The sequence below is a fragment of the Heteronotia binoei genome, chromosome 8 (genome assembly GCF_032191835.1).
Source record: "Heteronotia binoei isolate CCM8104 ecotype False Entrance Well chromosome 8, APGP_CSIRO_Hbin_v1, whole genome shotgun sequence".
In the NCBI taxonomy this organism is placed as follows: domain Eukaryota; kingdom Metazoa; phylum Chordata; class Lepidosauria; order Squamata; family Gekkonidae; genus Heteronotia; species Heteronotia binoei.
In genome coordinates, this window is record NC_083230.1 from 8,550,812 (window position 1) to 8,571,370 (window position 20,559).

Below are 20,559 nucleotides of genomic sequence, written 5' to 3' on the forward strand. Positions count from 1 at the left end.
TCATATCATAAAACCAACAGCAGCAACACAATAAATAAGATCAATGATTAATAGCAAAAAAAAGGCTCATGTCAGATAAAATAAGTGTGTGTGTAATCTAAATGAAACAGTGTACATGCACACAAAAACTGATGCCCAGAATAAAACTTGGTTGGTTCCTAAAGCCAGTTTGGTGTAGTGGTTAAGTGTGCGGACTCTTATCTGGGCGAACCGGGTTTGATTCCCCACTCCTCCACTTGCACCTGCTGGAATGGCCTTGGGTCAGCCATAGCTCTGGCAGAGGTTGTCCTTGAAAGGGCAGCTGCTGGGAGAGCCCTCTCCAGCCCCACCCACCTCACAGGGTGTCTGTTGTGGGGGAGGAAGGTAAAGGAGATTGTGAGGCGCTCTGAGACTCTTCAGAGTGGAGGGCGGGATATAAATCCAATATCATCTTCTTCTTCTTCTAAAGGTGCCACTGGCCTCAAATTTTGTTCTTAAAGGCCTCTGATCTTCATGTCCACCCACACTCAATCTCACTTTCCCCCCAAATGTAAATTGGAACCAAGCAAGTATGTTGAATCCACCAAAGAGAGCCTGCAGTCTGACTGTTGGTACATTAAAAGTGGTTGTAGCCAGCCAGGCTTTATTTTCCAACAGACACCAAACTTATAAGGATTGATATGTGCTGGATATCCATACTTTAGTAATTAATCCAGAGAATCCAAAGATACAAGTGAAAACTTTTGCAGATTTCAATTACTTTACAATATCAAGAGTCCTTCAACACTCTAGATCGGCTGGATGGATGAAAAAAATAGTCACTTTTCTAGATCTCAGAGAGGTCTGTATCTCATGTGTGCTACGAGAGCTATGCCAGGAAAGAAAGTTACCAGATCTCCTCTCCTCACCCCCTTGACTCAGGTCTGCCAATGTATTGATTTACCCAATTAGAGCCTACCAACACTAGTTAATATGCATATTGACACCATCCCTCTAATTCATTTGTGTCTGTTTTAGCTCAGTTAGCATTTCTAAGAAGCTGAAGTTGTAAAGTCATTACACTGACTTTGCAGCTCAGAGGGAAAATCACACATAGCCTTTATCACCCCATTCATGCCTTTGAAACCCCAAGTCCTGTGTTGGTTGTCCGGTGGGGGCTTAGCCCCCACTGGGAAAATCCAGAAGGGGGGGGGTCCAGACCCCGAGCCTCTGTGTAGTTTATGACTGTCATTCACAATAAACATTTCCAAATCGGAAATCTTTCCAATAAGTGTTCCTCCAGATGTCTACCAACAAATTTCGCACTCATTTCCCTTTAAATGGGTCACTAAATCGTGGCGACACTTGGGTGTTCACATCCCTCTAACGCTAACAAAACTTTTTAAATCAAATTATAAACAACTTTTTGCGACAACAAAAAACCAATCTATCTATATGGTCTAAACTTAATCTTAACCTTCTGGAAAAAATTGATTTGCTAAAAACATTTGTACTACCTAAATTTCTTTTTTTGTTCCAAAACCTCCCGATCCCAATGCCACGTAATGACATGAAGACCTGGCAAAAGCACATATCCTTGTTTTTATGGCACAGTAAGAAAGCAAGGATCTCTTTTCATCTACTTTATAAACCATCAGCTCAGGGCGGGTTGGGTGCACCAATCTTAGACAAATACTATGTGGCGGCCCAACTTCATAATATTCTGCTATATTTGGTTTCAAATTGAATCAACAAGTATTCTTCCTACGCATCTTAATGGATTTTTATGGAACACCAAAGCTGATAGGAAGAAAGTCCATCTGAATAATCCCTACTTACATTTCATATTGGTGTTTTGGGATAAATATAGGTCTTCTGTTGTTCAACCTTCTACGCCAGTAATGGCTTTTTTAGGTCAACCCTGGTTTCCTCCAGGGCTTCCAACTTTAAAATTTGGAGGCAACAGAAAATTCTCAGGCTTACAGATGTCAGTATTAAAGGCCATTTGTGTACTCGCAGTCAACTGGAATCTAAATTTAAAATCACTATCCCCTGGTATGAATATCATCAACTACATGAAGTCTTAAATAAAGTGATTCCGGTTATACCGACGACAAATCAGCTTAATGCGTTTGAAAAACTCATTCAGAAAGAAAACACAAACATGAGAGGCGCAATTTCGAAATTATATTTATTATTAAACCAGAAAAATTGGTCACATCTTACATCACAACAAAACTCCTGGCACAAAGATTGTGCCATTCAACTCACAGAAGAGCAATGGTCTACAATTTGGACTTCGCCACTTTGTAAGTCTAAATCTACCATTTTCAAAGTGCAACAATACAAACTATTTTCTCATTAGTATCTAACTCCACTTTGTTTGAGTCATGCACAGCGGAGTTCCAATCCCTTTTGCTTGAAAGGATGTGGCGATACAGGATCCTTCTTACATTGTTGGTAGACTTACCAAAAAATTCAAGCATTCTGGAATGCAATAATAGACAAAATTGAAGCTATAGTAAATGAAACCATTCCACGCACTCCTGAATCTATTCTTCTTAATTTTTGGCCACGTAAGAACTTTTTCTCTTTAAAAGCTGAACTTATTTCACTACTGCTTTTGGCGGGGAAAATTCTACTTGTTAAAATTGGAAAGTTGCAAGAATTCCATCTACCACTCTTTGGTTCCAAAAGGTATGGGACATTGTAATCCAAGACAAAATAGCCTCCCAACTTATACTCAATGAAAATCCTAAGGCAGGGGGAAAAATTATTGAAAAATGGCATACTTTTCTTGAATTTGTTAATGATAATTCATCAAAGAAATGTAAGATGCCAAAAAAAAAATACCTGAACTTCGTCCTATATTAACAAGCACTTGAGAAAGTCTCCATGTGACTTTACTACATCAACTCTCTGTGTTAGGCTGAATGTTATGTTTTTTATAAAAACACTGTGATCTTAGGTTGTGTTATTATATATTGCTTTTCCTTTTTCCTTTTATGTTTACATTCATTTATTTGTATATGATTTCTGCTTACTGTTTTTGTATATGATGATATTTGGTAAATAAAAAAAAAATTAAGTGTTAAAAAAATAGTAATAATGTCAACAAAAAAAGCAGATCTAGCAAAACAATGACAAAAAAGCATCGGACCCAGTACTGAGCCCTGCGGTACTCCACTGCTTATCACCCCCCACTGCGAAAATTGCCCATTTATACGCACTCTGTTTCCTATTAATTCGTCAGAAGAATACTTATCCTTTTACTCCATGACTCTGGGGCTTACTAAGAAGCCTTTGATGAGGAACTTTATCAAAAGCTTTCTGGAAGTCAAGGTAAACTACATCTATTTGGTCCCCTTTGTCCACATGTTTGTTCACCCCGTCAAAGAACTCTGATAGGTTAGTGAGGCAAGATCTTCCTTTACAGAGCCCACGCTGAGTCTTCCTCAATAACTTTTGTTAATCAATGTGCCTACTAATTCTCTCTTTGATAACGGTTTCTACCAACTTTCCCGGTATTGAAGTCAGACTGACTGGCCTATAATTTCCCGGATCTCCTCTGGAACCCTTTTTTAAAGATGGTGGTGACATTTGCTACCTTCCAGTCCTCAGGAATGGAGGCCGATTTCAATGAAAGATTACATATTTTTGCCAGGAGATCCACAAGCTAACCTTGGAGTTCTTTCAGAACTCTTGTGAGTAAAATGAATTGACTTGAGGATTAAGAATCACTTTATTTTCCAGATCTGTTATAAATAGGTTTGCGATGTATGGAGCCACTAGGCTCCCCATCGCTATTCCTTTGATTTGAAAATAAAATTAGTCTTTATATCTAAAGTAATTATAATCCAAAATAATGTTAGATAAATCCATTAAAAACATGTGGAAACTGTCTGGTCCTGTTTTCTTAATAGCACTCCTTCCACCACCTTCCTTGCTTCTACATGTCGTTTGTTGCTATAGAGTGCTTCAACATTCATTGCAAAGAGCACCACTTGTGGAGGGGTAGATTTTCCTTCCAGTTTACAAATAACATCCTTTATATCCTTATGTAGGATTCTGCATTACTTACAAATGGCATCAAAAATTGATCTAAATATTTAGCCAATGGCTCCAATAAGGAGCTATATCCCGAAATAATTGGGGGTCCTGGCGATGGTCATGTGTCCTTATGTATTTTGGGTACTGAGTCAAATATAGGCACCCTGGGGAATTCTTAATTCAGAAACTTATGTTGCCTTGTTAATGATGTTAATATTCAAAGCGTGCAAAAAATCTGTATTATTTTCCTCACTCTGTCTGCAGGGTCTGTATTCACTGGCTGATAATATATTTCATTACTCACCTGTCTGATGTTCTCCAGGTCATAATCTTTTGTATTAAGTATCACCAGTACCCCTTCCTTATCAGCCTGTTGAATTGTGATATCCGAGGCTGATGTCAATTGTCTTAATACTAAATGTTCATCTTTCATAAGATTATAATGAACAAACTCCGGATGGGACTGTAAGTCAACTAGGTCCCTCAGGACCATTTGCTCAAAGATAATAATTGCAGGGTCTATAATTGGTGGCAAAAATGTAGATTTAGATTTAAGTAATGCCTTATCATATTCACTATCTTCTTTAAAGAATGCTCTCAATTTGGTTTGCCTGAAAAACCTCTATAAATCTATCCTATTTTGAAACTTATTATAATGGGGGGACAGGATAGAAATCAAACCTAAACTTAAAACTTTAAGTCCCATCCTAGACCTAGCTGCGGTGACACCCCAGGTGACATCAGGCAATCACTTTACCAGTGATCAGATGCTTTTGTAGCACCAAAGGTGGGTGATGGCTATGGGAAGAAGACACTGGAGAAAAGACATGTAAACCAATGTAATAGTTGGCAGACCTGCATTGAAAATGGCATGTATTAATGGTCTGGAATTACGAAATGTGAGGCAGTGACCTACCATGGTTATCATGCCCACTGTGTTGGGTCCTGGACAGGGGGTCCAAGGAGGCTATGCCTGCAGTTTCACATTGTGACCACCTTGAATGGTTCTCACAAGAGGCTTAACGAGAGCAAGGGCAATGGGGGAACCTGTAACCAAGGACAGGTAAAGCATAATGGAGGTGTTCCTTCTGGCCTCCCTGACCATTTCCCCTTGAGCCATGGGACCAGTCATAACACATTGACAACATGCAGAATGAAGCTCAATCAATAAAAGTGGTGAGTCATAATGGCGGTGGGTCATTAGATGGTAATCAACCATGTGAAATGCTGCTGAGAGATCTAACAACAATAGGGCTTCCGGTTTCGGTGACCTAAGCTAGAGAGCGACCCAGGCCGGCTCACCCAGGGCCGCTCTCTAACCGGGTAGCTGAGGGGTCCTCCATACTGGGGGACTCGACTCTGGAATCCAGGAAGGGTCCAAGAAGGCAGGCGGCTTGATGTTGTGGATCAGGGTTGTCAGCAGCGGCTGATTCCTGAACCCGACATCGCTGCGAGCCTCACTGTCCCAATAGCCATTTTTAAATAGCATCGGGGTTGACTGCTGGTTTCTCTCTTCTTAAGTAGCAACTCTGCATGACCAGTTTCGTTTCTATACTCACCAGATGAACTGTAAGTTTCTTTTTTCATCTTACTCAACTTTATTCAACTTTTAAAATAACGCTATGGAAAAGACTGGAGGCTGTGAGTGGAAAGTGTGAGCGGAGCGCGGATGAGGCAATTGAGAAGAGGAAGGGGGGAAATAATCAGCTCCCTCTTTCCCTTTTTAAAGGCTTCCAAAAGACTGTGCCTAAATTGCAGACTTTCATAGTGTTGCTCTGGAATAATTGTTCAGCTCACACCAGTCTTTTAAGATAAAGAAGAACCAAAATTTGATTTGTAGTAATTTGAATTGAACTTTAAAGGTAAAAGCTCTCACCGTTGAACTACAGATAAGTGACAAGCTAGCAGTACCTACATTGGGCTGAGAGGACTAGCTGCTGCAAGGATCTTGAACTCAGTCTGCAAGGCTAGAGAAAGACTCTTGGAGCATATCTTCAATGGTCAGAGGATATACATTTTGAATAAATCTTTTTGGGTCTTAAATATATAACAGAACTCTGGTAAGGTTGAAGGGAAGGTATACATCTTGAATAAAACTTTGCTGGTCTTAAATATACACACATGGACCCATTGGATATGTTCAGTGGATTATAAAAAAGCAATTATACTGCTGACTTTAGGATGAATAATTGTGAAGTTCCCAAGTGGATTACAAAATCTTTGATATACAATATGGTTTCCAGCATTCATTCTTCTCTACATTTTTAATGGATTACAAAGAGATGGTTGGCTGAATGTGATTTTTGTCATTTTTTTTTCTTTTGGGCTTATTTTCCTGTCTTTGTTCCATTTTTTTCCTTTCCTTTTTTGAGGACTTATAATTGGATTGTAAAATACTACTATCTTTGGAGTTATTTCTTCTTTTTCCTTCCCCTTTTTCTTTTTGTTGGATTTTCTTCTGTTGGAGATATATGGGGTTTTTATTTAACTGCTTTTCTTGGAGACTATAACATTGGGCACCCAACCTTGGATTACAACTTAAATAAATTTCACAAGTTTTTATTTTGGAGTATCTGGATGTGTTTTTTGAAGGACTAGACCTGACTGAACTATCTATTTGGAAGACATATTTTAGTGAACTGCTACTGTGAGTTGGACTGTTTGGTGTCTGTAATAACTAAAGCTTGTTTTGGCAAAAAGGCTTTGTTTAATGTATTGTTTATCACTATTTGGGGTTTGTTAAATTGTTGATACAAGTAAGAAGGTTCTTTAGGGTTTGTAGAATCTTTCAGGATCAAGTGCCGTGTTCTACTGGAGAAAGTTTTCCTTCCAGACGTTTCGTTCTTAGCTGCGGAGAATATCCTCAGTGGCGTTGCAGCCGGAGCAGGCGCTCAGACCTTCTTGGCTGCTGTGCATTGAGTGGGGCCAGGGCTGCTGGAGAGCTGCTATTTCTAGGCTGGAGGGGGCGTGATGAAAGGGCAATTAGTTTGTGGATGTGCCCATTGCTTGGTGGGGCTTCCTGGAAGGGTAGTGATAAGGAAACTGGCTGTTGAATGTGACCATTGTTCCGTGTTAATTGCTGGGAGGGTTGGAAGGGGTTTGAAGATAAGGAAGATGGTTGTTGACTGTGCTGATTGTTCTGTGGAATTTGCTGGTTGGTCTGAGACTTTCTGCGATTTATAGTCTGTAGGGTGTTTTGCAGAGCTGGGTACCAAGATTGGTGGATGAAAATGCCTTCTTTCTTTGAAGAAGGAAGCTGTTTGAAGCTGCCCTGGGTCCAATTGGCTCCGCAGGCGAGCATAAATCTGCCCGCCGCCTAAACAGGAGGAGGGCTGCAGGTCAAATTGGACTTTCAGGGCATAATAATCTGACCATGGAACTGGAGCAACAGTTATCAGATCAGATGTTATCCTGGCCCCAAAAACTAAGTGTAGCGTGTGCCCAGCCTGGTGAGTGGGAGTCGATACAATCTGGCTGAGTCCTAGTGTCTCCATGTAGGACACTAGGTCCTGCGATCTGCATGGACGCTGCATCATCAGCATGAAGATTGAAATCCTCCAGGATCACTAACCTGGGGAAGTCCAACGCCCAGGCCGAAACGCGTCCAGGAGGGCAGGCAGGCTCACTGGGGGCGCGGTAGGCGGCCAGTACACCACCCAGATAGCCAAACTCTCCTCAGCCTCCTACACCAGGCTGACACATTCAATGCCAGTTATATTTGGGGCAGGGAGTGCCCTGAAAGAAAAAGAATCACAAATGAGCATTGCAGCCTCACCCCACCTGGTTGTCCGAGATTGGTGGAGGACCGAGAACCCAGGTAGAGCAAGTTGGTTCAGAGCCACAGTTTCACCATCACACACCCAGGTCTCAGTCACACATGCCAGATCTATCTGTTGCTCCACAAGATAGTCTCATAGAGTATGGGTCTTATTGTTGATAGATCTGGCATTAATCAATACCAATGTCAGAGCCGAGTAGTTTGTCTTAGCCCCCCAGCCAACATGCCTTGGGATGGGACGCAGGTGGGAAGAGGTCCGAGCATTCGTAAATCTCTGGACTCTTCTAAAACACAAAGACCTGGACCCACCGCCATATCTTCCCCGCCCCCATATGACCGGAATCCCTGACCCAGCCATAGTCCTCCCCATACAATGTTATCGGGCCAGGATGGTCCAACTAACATATACCCCGCACTAATCTAATCTATTTCTATTCCATTCACTCTACGCATCTTCTCAACAGTTGCTTCCTAGATCCACTAATTAAACTGAACTAAATTCAACAGTTGAATTGATTCCAACTTTCAACTTATTAACTTAGCCAATTAATTGCAAGATCTAATAAGTTACCCTCCCCTAAAACCCAATCACACCACCCTCTACAAATTAATCACCCCAATTAATTAGCAAAAACCAAATTTAAATACAGTAGCAATTAAATGGTTCAATTTAAATAAATCTAATACCACTAATTAATTAATTATAACCTTCCCCCAATTTATTTAGATTAAATTAAATTCTAAATAAATAAATAAACTGTATAATCAATATAATCAGTTAGTGCTAAACAAATCTAATGGTTCATTAAGGCCAAATCAAATAAATAATGACTTCCTTTTAAAGTACAGAGTGCAAAGTGCTAGATGGTTAAAACTTAGTTAGAACTAAAATTTTTAGCTTGTTTCTTCCAAAAAAACACAATTTTTAGTGCCTTATCCCACATTGCTAATTGTTTCTTAGATACCCATTCTGGAAGTACCTGAAACAAATAGGCATTATGAACATTTTAAATGCCCTAATCTTCCCTAGTATACTCAAATACTTATTATTCCATTGATTTAATTTTTTTGTATCTTCTTCCATATTATTTTATAATTTATCCCCATCAGATTCTTAACATTTCTTGTTATTATTACTCCCAAATATTTCACTTTCTTAATTCCTAGTTTCATACCTGTTAACTTTGCTATTTCTTTTTGTTCTTTTAAATCTTATCTTGCTGAACATTATTTCTGACTTCTTAATATTTACTCCCAAACCTGAACATGTTTTAAAGTTTTCTAAAATTATTACTAATTCTTTCATCGCTTCTAGAGGATTCCCTAAGACCACTAATATATCATCCACAAATAAATTCATTTTAATTTCCTCCTTTTCTACCATATACCCTATATTCCAATACTATTTCTCTGTCTGCCAAAGGTCCCATAGCTATAACAAATAGCATTTGGGATAAAGGACACCTGAGAGATGAAGATCTTTTGAAAGAAAATAATGAGTTAAAATCTATGAAAGAACTAAAACATCAAAATGTCACTATGGATTGGTGGATTGGTGGATGAGACCAAGTTGAATCTAGATATGCTAAAGATAAAACTGAGGGCTTCGTTGATGAGCAATGTGGGTTTGACAAAATAATGTTGGGGCTCCAAGAAAAACTGATCAAAAATATATACTCCCTGTTATTACAAATTAGGCACAAAATATAGACCATGATATCGATGTGGCTGCTTGAGAGGCTTTATGGAAATTTAACACAAAATTAACTAGAGCAGTCACTTTCAAAGAAAATGTGTATAAAATGTTTTATAGTTGGTATATGACTCCTGAAAAATGATCTAAGATGTATACTGCTGTTTCTAGTAAATGTTGAAAATGTACTTCCCAGGTGGGATCATTTTACCATATGTGGTGGCTTTGTGGTACTATGAAGAAATATTGGGAAGTGGTTAATGAATTTTTACAGCAGATACTGAAAATGCAAGTATAGTTTAAGCTAGAAATATTTTTTGAACATTTTTCCTAGTGAATACATGAAGGAAACAAGACATTTGATGGCACATATTATCATGACAACAAGGATTCTAATTGCACAAAATTGGAAACATCAAGAAATACCTAGAAAGCAAAAGCTAATTGAGAAAATCCTAGAATCAGCAGAATTGGAGTCACTTTCATCTTTGTTGAAAGAAAAGACTCTGCAAGATACAAGAAATTTTTGGAAACCTTTTAATATATGGCTTGATACATTGGTTTAAGCATATATTTTGTATGGAGATAAGTAGAAGGAAGCTATGTATTGCTGATTACTTTAAATTTTACAATGTTAATTATAGACTATAAGATATACTGTACGACTTACAGTTTGTATTTACTTTTTATATATACTGGATTGTCTTTTTTCTTTTTCGTATTATATTGTGCAACGCAGATATATTGCAACTTATCCCTTTACCCTCTTTTCCACTTCCCCTTCCCCATACTACTTCTTATGAAACCTAATAAAGTATTTAAACTAAAAAAAAAAGAGAAGGACCCACTGATTGGCTGATTGGTGGGCTCTTTAAATCATGGGCTCTGGGAAGAGGGGGCTTCTTGTGCCCACAAAGCTGGCTGCTGGAGCTGTGCCAGGTGAGAGGCCACCCGGCCATGTAGCGGTGGTGGCAGGGCACGATTCCCACTGTCATGGGCTGGGGCCAGGTCAGGCAAAGTCCAGGGGCAGTCCAAGATCTGTAGCCGGTGAGCAAAGAGGGTCCAAGGCACCAAAACCGAATCACAGTCCAGGTATTGCAGGTCAGAGGTTCAGAAGCCAAAGTCAGGGGGTCCAGAAGTCAAAGCCAAAGTGAGGGGGTCCAGAAGCCAAAGTCAAAAGCCGAAGTGGCTGCTAGAAGGTCAGGTAAGTGACTAGTTGCTTCCACAAAGCCTCCTCCCAAAGCCCACAGCTATATAGCCCTCTGCTGTCTGTTGCCCATTTGGGCTAATTGCTGGCTCAAGAGGCAGCCAGGATCCTGCTGAGACTCAAGCATCCTCACTCCTAGAAGGGCCAGAATCCTTTCAAAACTCAGGGCTCAGGGAGCGTCTTGCTCGTGAGCGTGCCGCCCTCCTCCGATCCCTGAGGTCCTGACGAAGGTGGTCACGCACACGAGCCACCCGAGAGGGCGAGGCAGGGGGCTTGGATCTTCTCCAGCAGGAGGCAGGGGCACTGGTGCAGGTGGCAGGGGCACAGTTTCTTCTGCAGGCTCAGCTTCTTCTGCAGGGTCCCCAGTACCCATGACACCCACTGAGTAGTGGCCTGGAGGGCTCCCTGGGGGTCTCTGAAGCAGCTCGTCTAGGGGACCTCCCACCAGCACCCCGTTTCCCCTGGAGCTAGCAGCTGCAGGCAGGATGCAGGTGGATGAGCCAGGGGAGAACGTGGACTGGGAAGGCTGGGCTGCTGCCTCTAGTGAGGAGCAGGGGAGGGAGGGGGGCACTGTCATAAGAGGGCTGCTTGCCTGCCCATCCACTCCTGCAGGCAGGAGCAGCCAGCTCGGCTTGCCTTGGGGAGGGAGGGAGAGAAGCCAGCATGCTTGTGCCCCAGTGAAGCAGCCATCAGGCAGGTATGACAACTCCAGGCAGGCGCAGACATGCTGGCAGCTACTCTCTCTCTCTTGCCCTTGCCAGGTGGGTACCTTTTTAAAATTATTATTTATTATTTTATTGGATTTATATCGCGCCCTCCCCACTGAAGCAGTTTCAGTGCAGCAGGGAGGAATGAAGGAAGGAGACCTGCTGGTGCCTGGAGTGGCTTGACTAGAAGAGCAGCACCCAATGACCTCTCTGGGGCCGTGGCACTGGGCTTATTTATTTATTTATTTATTTATTTAATGATTTATATCCCGCCCTTCCCACTGAGGTGGCTCAGGGCGGCTTACAACATATGAATCCATAACAAAATTAGGTTTAAACATTTACATAGTTAAGACATTTAAAATATAAAAATATTAAAACACGACAAAGCAAAACATTAAAACAAGGCAGAGATCTAATAGAGCTACATTTAATTTCCTATGCCAGGTTCGTTGTAGGCCAACCGGAAGAGGGTTGTCTTACAGGCCCTGCGGAACTGAGCAAGGTCCCGCAGGGCCCTCACCTCTTCCGGCAGCTAGTTCCACCAGGAAGGGGCCATTACAGAGAAAGCCCTATCCCTGGTAGATTGCAGGCGTGCTTCCTTGGGCCCGGGGATGACGAGAAGATTTTGGGTTCCCGATCTCAGCACTCTCTGGGAACATGTGGCTCGTGTGGATGTGCATCCTGGGCTTGACTGCATCCTGCTGCTGGACCCAGGCATGGCGGCCTTTTGGTTCCCTCTTGATGCAGCCTTCACCCCCATGCAAACATGGGGATGGTAAGTGCCCCCCCAAATTTATATGTCCCTTCTCACTTAAAAAAACCCCCTGGCTATTGCCCTTTGTTGTCTGTCCCACCAGGCTTCCAGGACTGGCTAGAACAATTTATCTCCAGTCAGTGGGGGCGGGGGAGAGCTTCTTTAGAAGAGCTATTAAATAAACCTCTTCCTTGGTTTAACTATTTTCAACTAAATCATCTAGCCTCACGTCTCCAGCTTCACAAATTGCGTAATAGGCCATTCACACCTTTTGAACTGATTCTTATAAGAGTTGATGGTATTAATAGCAACTTTATTGAGATGACATACAAACTGCTGATTGAAAAGTGTTCTTAATATAATTTCAGAAAAAAGATGGCATTCAGACTGTAATATGACATTATTAGATAAGAACTGGAATACTACCTTGAGATCCTCTATCTTTAAATCCTCAACAATTAATACCTAAGCTACAATCTTACAAAATTTTAACAAGATGGTTCCTTACGGCACGAAAAATATTCCACATGAAGCAGTCAGCCATTCCAAAATGCTGGAAGCAGTGTGGAGAAGAGGGATCTTTCAACCACTGTTGGTGGCATTGCAGATTGATCCATGAGTTTTGGGCTTCAATTTTAGGCAAAATATGTCAGATAAGGATGTTCTGTTTAAACCTGAAATGAAATTTTTGAATTTTTGGCCCAATCCTTCTCTTCCTAGGGTTATATTCAAATTAGCTAAATTTGGCTGGCTTGCCACCAGAACTAGAAAGTCACTCATAGCTCTGAAGGGAAATAGCTAGGCATTTTCTTCCTCTTTCGCTTAGTTGATAGTTTTTAAAATGTTTAATCCCATTATGTATGTATGTATGTATGTTTTATAATTGATTGTAACAATTTTACCTTTGTTCTCTCAGCACAATTTATATGGGTTACTGTAACCGGCATTGGTTTTATCTGTATTGTTTTTTTGCTGGCTTTTGCTGTGAATAAACTACGGTAACTAATTTACTTCTATTCCTAAAATTAGAAAATATTTGATTTCAGTATTATTTGTAGTGGCAAAAATTGCCATTGCTTCAAAATAGAAAACCAGTTCCCTACCAATGATATCATTGTGGTTTGACAAAACTTGGAATATTAAAGAGATGGAAAAGATAACGGATCAGTTGTTACAGTATGAACTCTTTCTTTGTGAAGCAAACCAAGAGATCTTCTTCCGGTCCTTCAGGCAGGGACAGGACTCAGGGAACAGATGTCCAAAGAACGCAGCAGCAGGCAGACACCAATCAGTCAGGTCAAGCACAGAGCAGTGGCTGAACTAGCAAGCCAGTAGCCACGCAGTCTCAGCTGCCAAACCAAACTTCAGGAAACCAGCATGGGATCTGGCTCAGACAAATCCCTCGCTTTTATGCTCTCTGCTCTGGCCATCCACAAAAGATTTTCAAAATGTGGAAAATCCTGGGGCTGGCCAAAGAGCACTGCAGCACTTCTGTGGCCCTATTGGCCAGATTACCCATCTCTCCCTGCCCCCTGCCTGCAGGCTGCTAGCAGCCCAGCCAACACCAACACCCTTGCAAAGGGAATCAATTTAGCTATACTGTGTAATTAAGGAAACACAAAGAGGCATGACACATACTAGCCTCGTTTTTAGTTATTGCCTTATTTCAGAAGTCCATTCCTTTGCTAATCCATTCCTGAGTATGTGTGAAATTATAAATATTAACCATTCTAGACAATGTCTTCTTATTTGCAGTCAAATAATAAACGGCAACATTGCTGCCGTCCCTCCCCCCACCCGTTTCCCTCATTGAGCTCATCTTGGTTTTGCTACATAGATAAAACAGTTCTTAACTTGCGATGGCCAACTGATGACTGGTCTTTATTCAAGCCTTGAGGACCACATTCAGGCTTCTCAACGGATTCTAATTGTAGGGACAAAAGAAGGATGAAAGATTCCCCTAAATTAGAGGAATGGATGTTTGTTGTTAATTTGTCTTAAAGCCATCACCTGGAAACAGGACACCACAGAAAGACACTTGATGCGGATGGCATAATAAGATTGACAGCTGTTCTCCCCCCACCCACCTCTTTAACCTTCCCTTCCCCTGCCATTCTCCTGATTCTTCCCACTCCCAAAAGCCAAACTTTTAAGGGTTTTTCCCCCAGAATTCTTTAATTCAGCTGCTAAATCAGACCAGAGAATCTGAGTCGTCTTTTTTAAGAGTCTAAAAATGCCGAAAAGGGCATTTTCCGGCTTTTTCTCAAATTAATGTTTACCGATCAGATCCCAAGTGGCAGTTGTGGATCAAATCCAAGCCACGTCAATACAACAATTCAGCCCAAGTACCAGCCTCCAGTAAGGGAGGAAAACAGTGGCAACACAAAAATGATGTCAGGCTAACTCTGGTGAGGGGACAGTTTCAAACATTTCACCAAGCCTGGAATTTATCAGCTATCAATGAATGGGTAAAAGAAACCATAACTCATGGCTATTCAATAAACCTAATCACTCCACCTCATGACAGATTTCTGTGCTCACTAGTTCTCAAAAAAAAAAAAAAACAGCTGACTCAGACCCGTAGCCACGGTGGCCCCCAGGGGGCATGGGCCCCTCCAACGAGAATTTTCTGGCTATGGGCCTGAGCTGACTGAAGGGCTATCCTTGACCTCAGATTCCTGAACAGTTTTGTGAGGTACAAGAAGTTCAAGATGGAGACCTTGAACACCATTGTGGAAGCCCTGCAGCTATAGGACTTCATGGCCTTCATTGATTTGACTAAGACATATCTCCACAAGCCCTTAACTCTTTGGGACAAACAGTATCTGAGATTCACCTTCAATTGAAAACACTTCCAGTTTGAGGTCAATGCCATTTGCTTTGGCATCAGTGCCCTGGATATTCATGTAATATCATCTCACTCGTTGCAAGCCTACATCCCAAAGCAATCAATATACATCCATACTTGATGACCTCCTTATAAGGTCACCCTCCCAAGATCAGGGACTCAGGGATATTCAGGACACTGTTTCCAGTCTCTCCAGTTATGACTGTCAAGTCTGCTCTTAACTTTGGTCAGGCCTGCACTCAATCTTTGGTTCAGGAGAAAAGCATCCTGGGTAAAGCCATACTGTATTTCAATGCTGCTAGCTCGAACTCTCCTCACCCCCCTCCTTTCCTTTGTTATGTAGCTTTGTTTTGAAGTGGGAATATGTGAAAGAAGTTATCGGGCCTTCTCAGGCTGGGCATCGGGGGAGGTTGGAGCCAAGAGACGCTCAAGGACAAAGCAGGCCTGAGAAAGAAATTGTAACATCAATGTGTGAATGTGCCCTGCATAGTACCCCTCCCTCAAGAATCCCTTTGAAGTATACCTTATATGATGGCATTCTACTGTATGATCTTTAGTCTTTCAATTTCGCTGTAGTCGAGAATCATGATATCAATAAACTAGTTACTTTGTTATCAACAAGGACTTGTTATTGAATCTGCCGACTTGACAGTGGCTTTCTAATCAGCTTCCAGAGGAGCCAATGATACCTGCCCAAGTAATCACAGATTTGGGGGCAGGGATAAATTAAATCCAGAAAAAAGTGTTTCTTCCACTAGAAAGAGCACAAAATATTGTTCAGGCTGTGGAATCAGTGAACTTGATGGTGTTTGCATATCTGTTAGGTTACATGATTGCAGCTATCGAGGCAGTCCCTTGGGCCTGGGCACTCTCTCGGGTACTTCAGTGGATACTGTTGCCATATCAGAGGCCCCTAGCCCTCCAAAAGTATATCAGAGTCAGTATGAATCATCATTTCAGGAAGGACCCTTTTAGTGGACAACCAAGAAACAGTTTGTAGGCAAACCCCTTTCTAGTGACCACTGACCTACAACTCCCAACAGATGCCAGCCTCATGGGCTGGGGAGCCCATTGTTCACTGAGCCACAAGAAGGGGACCATGTCCTATCAAGAAGCTTCTCTCAGCATCGGTCTTTTGGAACTACATGCACTTCTGGCACTTCTCTACTTCTAAGACTAGCTGTCTTGATTGAACATATGTATAAGGACACACAATACCATGGCCAAGGTGCATGTGAGCTGCCAGGGAAACACCAAAGCCAGGAAGCTACAATAGGAATAAACCATTCTCATGTCTTGAGCACTGTACTTCCATCAGTTTGTGGTACACCACTCTCCAGGCTCCCAGTGATGAGATTTCTGAGAGGTATTTCCCTGAAGTTCTTCACCCTGAAGGTACTTTTCCTGGTAGCAGTTACCTCAGCAAGGTGGGTCTGAGAGATAGGTTCTCTTTCCATCAGAAAGGGCTTCTGCATCTTCCACTAGCACATGTTTGTCCTGCACACACATCCACCTTTATTCCCAAAGTCAACACACCTTTTCACAGCTCACAAGAGATATGTTTGCCATCCTTCGGTCCCAAAACATCTCCTCCTAGGGAAAAGAATTGGCACTCGCTTGACCTTACCAGAACACTGCATTTATATCAGAAGGCCCAAACCATCTAGGAAGTTGATTTCCCATTTTGTGGCCTTTCATTCAACATTCAAAGCAGAAATGGTTTTTAAGGCTACGCCAAGCAAGTGACTGAGGGGCTGCATCTCCTTGCATATGAATCTCAGGGCCTTCGATTCCCAGAGGGGATCTTGGCTTATTCAATGAGAAGTGCTTCCATGTCAGCAGCATTTGACACAAAAGCACCTGTTGCAGATATATGCAAGTGCTACCTGGGCCTTGTGTCAATGTTTATCAGATGCTACAAGATGGATTTTATTGCCATGGCTGATGCATCATTTGGGCAGAGAGTCCTATAGCCAGTGGTTTAGTGCTACTGTTATCTCTGTGCTTGGCAGTCCCTCCCTAAATCAGATGAGCTTTGTTACATCCTGAGCTCAAGTATCCCCCTCCCCCCTGAGAGAGAACAAAACATTGGACTTGCTTTGTAGGTTCTTTCTTCTCGAGGGCATGGAGGACACTTTGGACCCATAGTTGGAGGGTCTCTGTTCAGCCTATTATGTTTCCTAAAGGGTGAGTGACTGTCACTTTCCATGTTCAATGTTCTTTCACTGTTCTGGCAGTTATCTTTACCTGTATGGCTTGTTTCATAGGATTCTGTAAGCCTTGTTCTTTATCTGGCGCGCATTGTGAGCTGTGGAAGTCTCCAGACTGAGAGGTGAGCTTCCCCCTCCCCTACCTGAAGAAGGAAAGTGCAATCAATTTCCTGCCTCCGGGGATTATGGGAAGAGGAACCCAAGCATATTAGTGTGTCCTTGTTGGCCCTTAAGAAGAAGGAACCTTCATGGACAGTGTTGTTCTCTCACTCGTTACTCAGTTTGGGTTATAGTAGACAACTGGCTGCTCACATTATTGAGTTAGAATGTACTCATACAAATCATGAGAATAATGTTCTTTATGAATACCTGTATCTGCTAAGAATGACCAACTAAGCTTTGGAGGCTGGGAGTCTGTGTTTCGGGGCCAAAACAAAAGTGGCTGAAGTGCCCTTGAGGTCATCAAGTTCCTCACAGTTTCCTTTAAGATGTTCTGAGAGATTTATCATTGTAGTTTTGTGTGAGTATAAAGTTCTGCAGTGAATTGTGTGAATATATTGTGCAAAATGTAATGTATTTACAGTTTGGTTCACATACTGATAGCAAAGTTTCACTATGCTATCTTTAAAGTGTTGAGAATTTGTTAACCATCTTTTTTCTTTTCTTTTCTAGCCCCAGTGATAAACCGATTCACTAGGCGAGCATCAGGTCAGTTGGATGCATTTGCATGTTTTCTTTTGCATGTTGGCATTTGACTGTTGGAACCTTATTGTATGTGTTGCTATTTCGTAAAATTGAAAACAACTGTGCTCTGACACAGTCTTCCACATTTGGGCTTGTGTATGCCATGGTGCAGGGCAATTGGTGCAGAAACTGCTCATCAGACAGAAAAACATTTCCATTTGTGGAAAAGAAGATGATGATTTTTGCTGATTCCTCCCATCCCCACTGCAGACTTCCAGTTTTCTCCCCATGGTGTTCCTTTGAGTGTCAAGCATAGGAGTTTCAAAAGAACCAAGCGATGATTTGGATACAAAGTCTTAGTTTATTGATAATCTATTGTGCTCATGGAAGGAACAGGTTGAAAGTGATACAGTATAACCCATAGCAGCTGCGGCTTTAAGGGATACATCAAAGAGATATTAGAGATAACTAGGAATTCTAACACAGGCATGTGAAAAGGCTACAATTATGCGTTTGGCTATCTCTTGCGGTTAGCAACATCCTGGGTCCAAGGCTCAGGCCTGGGAATTGTGCCGGGAGGCACTATCTTCAAAGCAAACACTCTTCCATCTGTTACAAGAGGTGTGAACTAGAGAATGGGTTACATAGCTTTGATATGCACCAGCAAAGTAAGAGACTAAACAATACAGCTTTATATTAAGAATAACTTGTATGCTTGACATTGAGTTCACCAACCCAAAGAAAATGATTTGGGGGGGACAATGAAAGCTGTGGTGGGAGAGGAGGAGTGACTCACTTTCCTGTAAGCATACTCCATTTGTGGGTGAAGGCAGCAGGGTGTGGCACAGCCACAGAGGAGGACAGGTGGTGGCTGTAGGCTGGGGCATTTGCCCAGGGCACTGGGAGGGCTTAATTCAGTGCTCCTCCGGCCCAGCACCATTGACGAATGCCTAATTTACTTAGTGGCAGGGCCGCCTCTGTTCCTGATACTAGGCCTGAAGCCTGAGTGATAAATTTGTCCTGTACTAGCCTTCTTTCTGCAAGGTTTTCTTACAGGATCCTAAATTCTGTTTAGCAGCTTAAAGGCTGCATTGAAACACCATCTACAGACAAATTGTTGGTAATGGGCATAAAAGTAGCTTTTTGCTATGCTTGTCGTGTTCTCTCCTCATCATCAATGGAATGTTGAAAATGTTCTGATTTTGGAAGCATTCACTTAAACTCCAGTTTATAATTCTGGTTTGCAAGAAAGAAACAAACTTCAAATTTTACAGCTGTGTGCAACTGGATATCCTGGCATATGAGAATTTCCCATGCCAGGAAGTCTTTAGTTGGACTCTACTCCTGAAAGGGGAAGGAAGGGAGGGGGAAAGGGCATTTAAGGTATACTTGAAAGAAGCTAAAAAAACCTGTTTTGATAGTTCAAGTTAAAATCCAAGAGAAGCAGAGAACAACAGCTCCATGCATAGGACCTGAGCTTGCTGGCAAAGTGCTAATTAGCTTACAAAGAACCTAATTAATGTCATCAAAATTTTCCTTTGATATGTTAGTAGGTTGAGTTGTGGAAAAGCAGTAATATAACTTCCTAACCTTCAAAGAAGGTGAAATTAATCAGAACAGGAAAAAAAGCTTGAAGGATTTCAAGGTGGAAATCTATGCATGTCCTAACATTGGGGGAGTTGTTGACAGCGGAGACCAGTGCACAGCAAAATAATGGCGGAGATTTAAAACCTATATGCAAGTAGAACAATGTCAGATTGCCTTCAATGTATCCGATTCCTTCTTTATCTTCTGAACCCATTTCAGGGTTGCCCTGGATGTGACATTCCTGATTTTTCAGGTTGTCATGGGCTATCCTTTCCTTCTTTCTGTTTGAGATTCATGTTCAAGAATCTCTTGCTTTTTTTGTCAGTTAAATATCCAGAGGTTAATTGTAGAAGCACCTGCTGGCAATAATGTGGGGGTGTTAATTATTTAGCAGTTGTTCCAACCCACCTGCTGTGACTAGACTATTTTTTCCCTTCATTCTGTATAGCCATAATTGGCTATAGCAGCCACTGTGACATATTTCCACTCAAATTAATCTTCTGCAAATCTTTCACCCAGGCTACTTGCTTACTTTTCAACAAGGTTGCTTCCTGTCCTTCACCCCAAGTGGTTTCTAAATTCAGTGGTTCAACCTCACCCTGCAATAGTGTAGGGTTCAGTGAGAGGAACTCCTTTAGGGGAGGGATGGTGGCTCAGTGGTAGAGCATCTGCTTGGGAAGCAGAAGGTCCCAGGTTCAATCCCCGGCATCTCCAAAAAAGGGTCCAGGCAAATAGGTGTGAAAAACCTCAGCTTGAGACCCTGGAGAGCCGCTGCCAGTCTGAGAAGACAAGACTGACTTTGATGGACCGAGGGTCCGATTCAGTATAAGGCAGCTTCATATGTTCATATGCTGTTGGGGAAGAGTTTAAAAATAACTGGGGTTCTCTGTAGCAGAACACACTGGATCATACCCATACATGCCAAGTATGTTTCCAACATCTAGTTCCAGCCTTTCACACATGAATAACATTTTAGAAGAAAAATTTGGAATTAAGTATAGCAAGTGCTACTCAAGAAAACATTACAATCTAGGGAAGACATATCAATCTCTAAAGATTGGTTATGGGGAGAGAAGGTGG

General features: G+C 41.8%; 1 protein-coding gene across 1 annotated transcript in view; it reads left to right on the forward strand.

Annotated features, from left to right (window-relative positions):
- PRKAR2B (protein kinase cAMP-dependent type II regulatory subunit beta) overlaps nucleotides 1-20,559 on the forward strand; it is a 93,940-nt gene that overhangs the window by 28,702 nt on the left and 44,679 nt on the right. Inside the window, exon 2 of the mRNA XM_060244731.1 lies at nucleotides 17,881-17,916. Coding sequence (XP_060100714.1) covers nucleotides 17,881-17,916 — 36 coding nt within the window. The remainder of the gene's footprint in view (nucleotides 1-17,880; nucleotides 17,917-20,559) is intronic.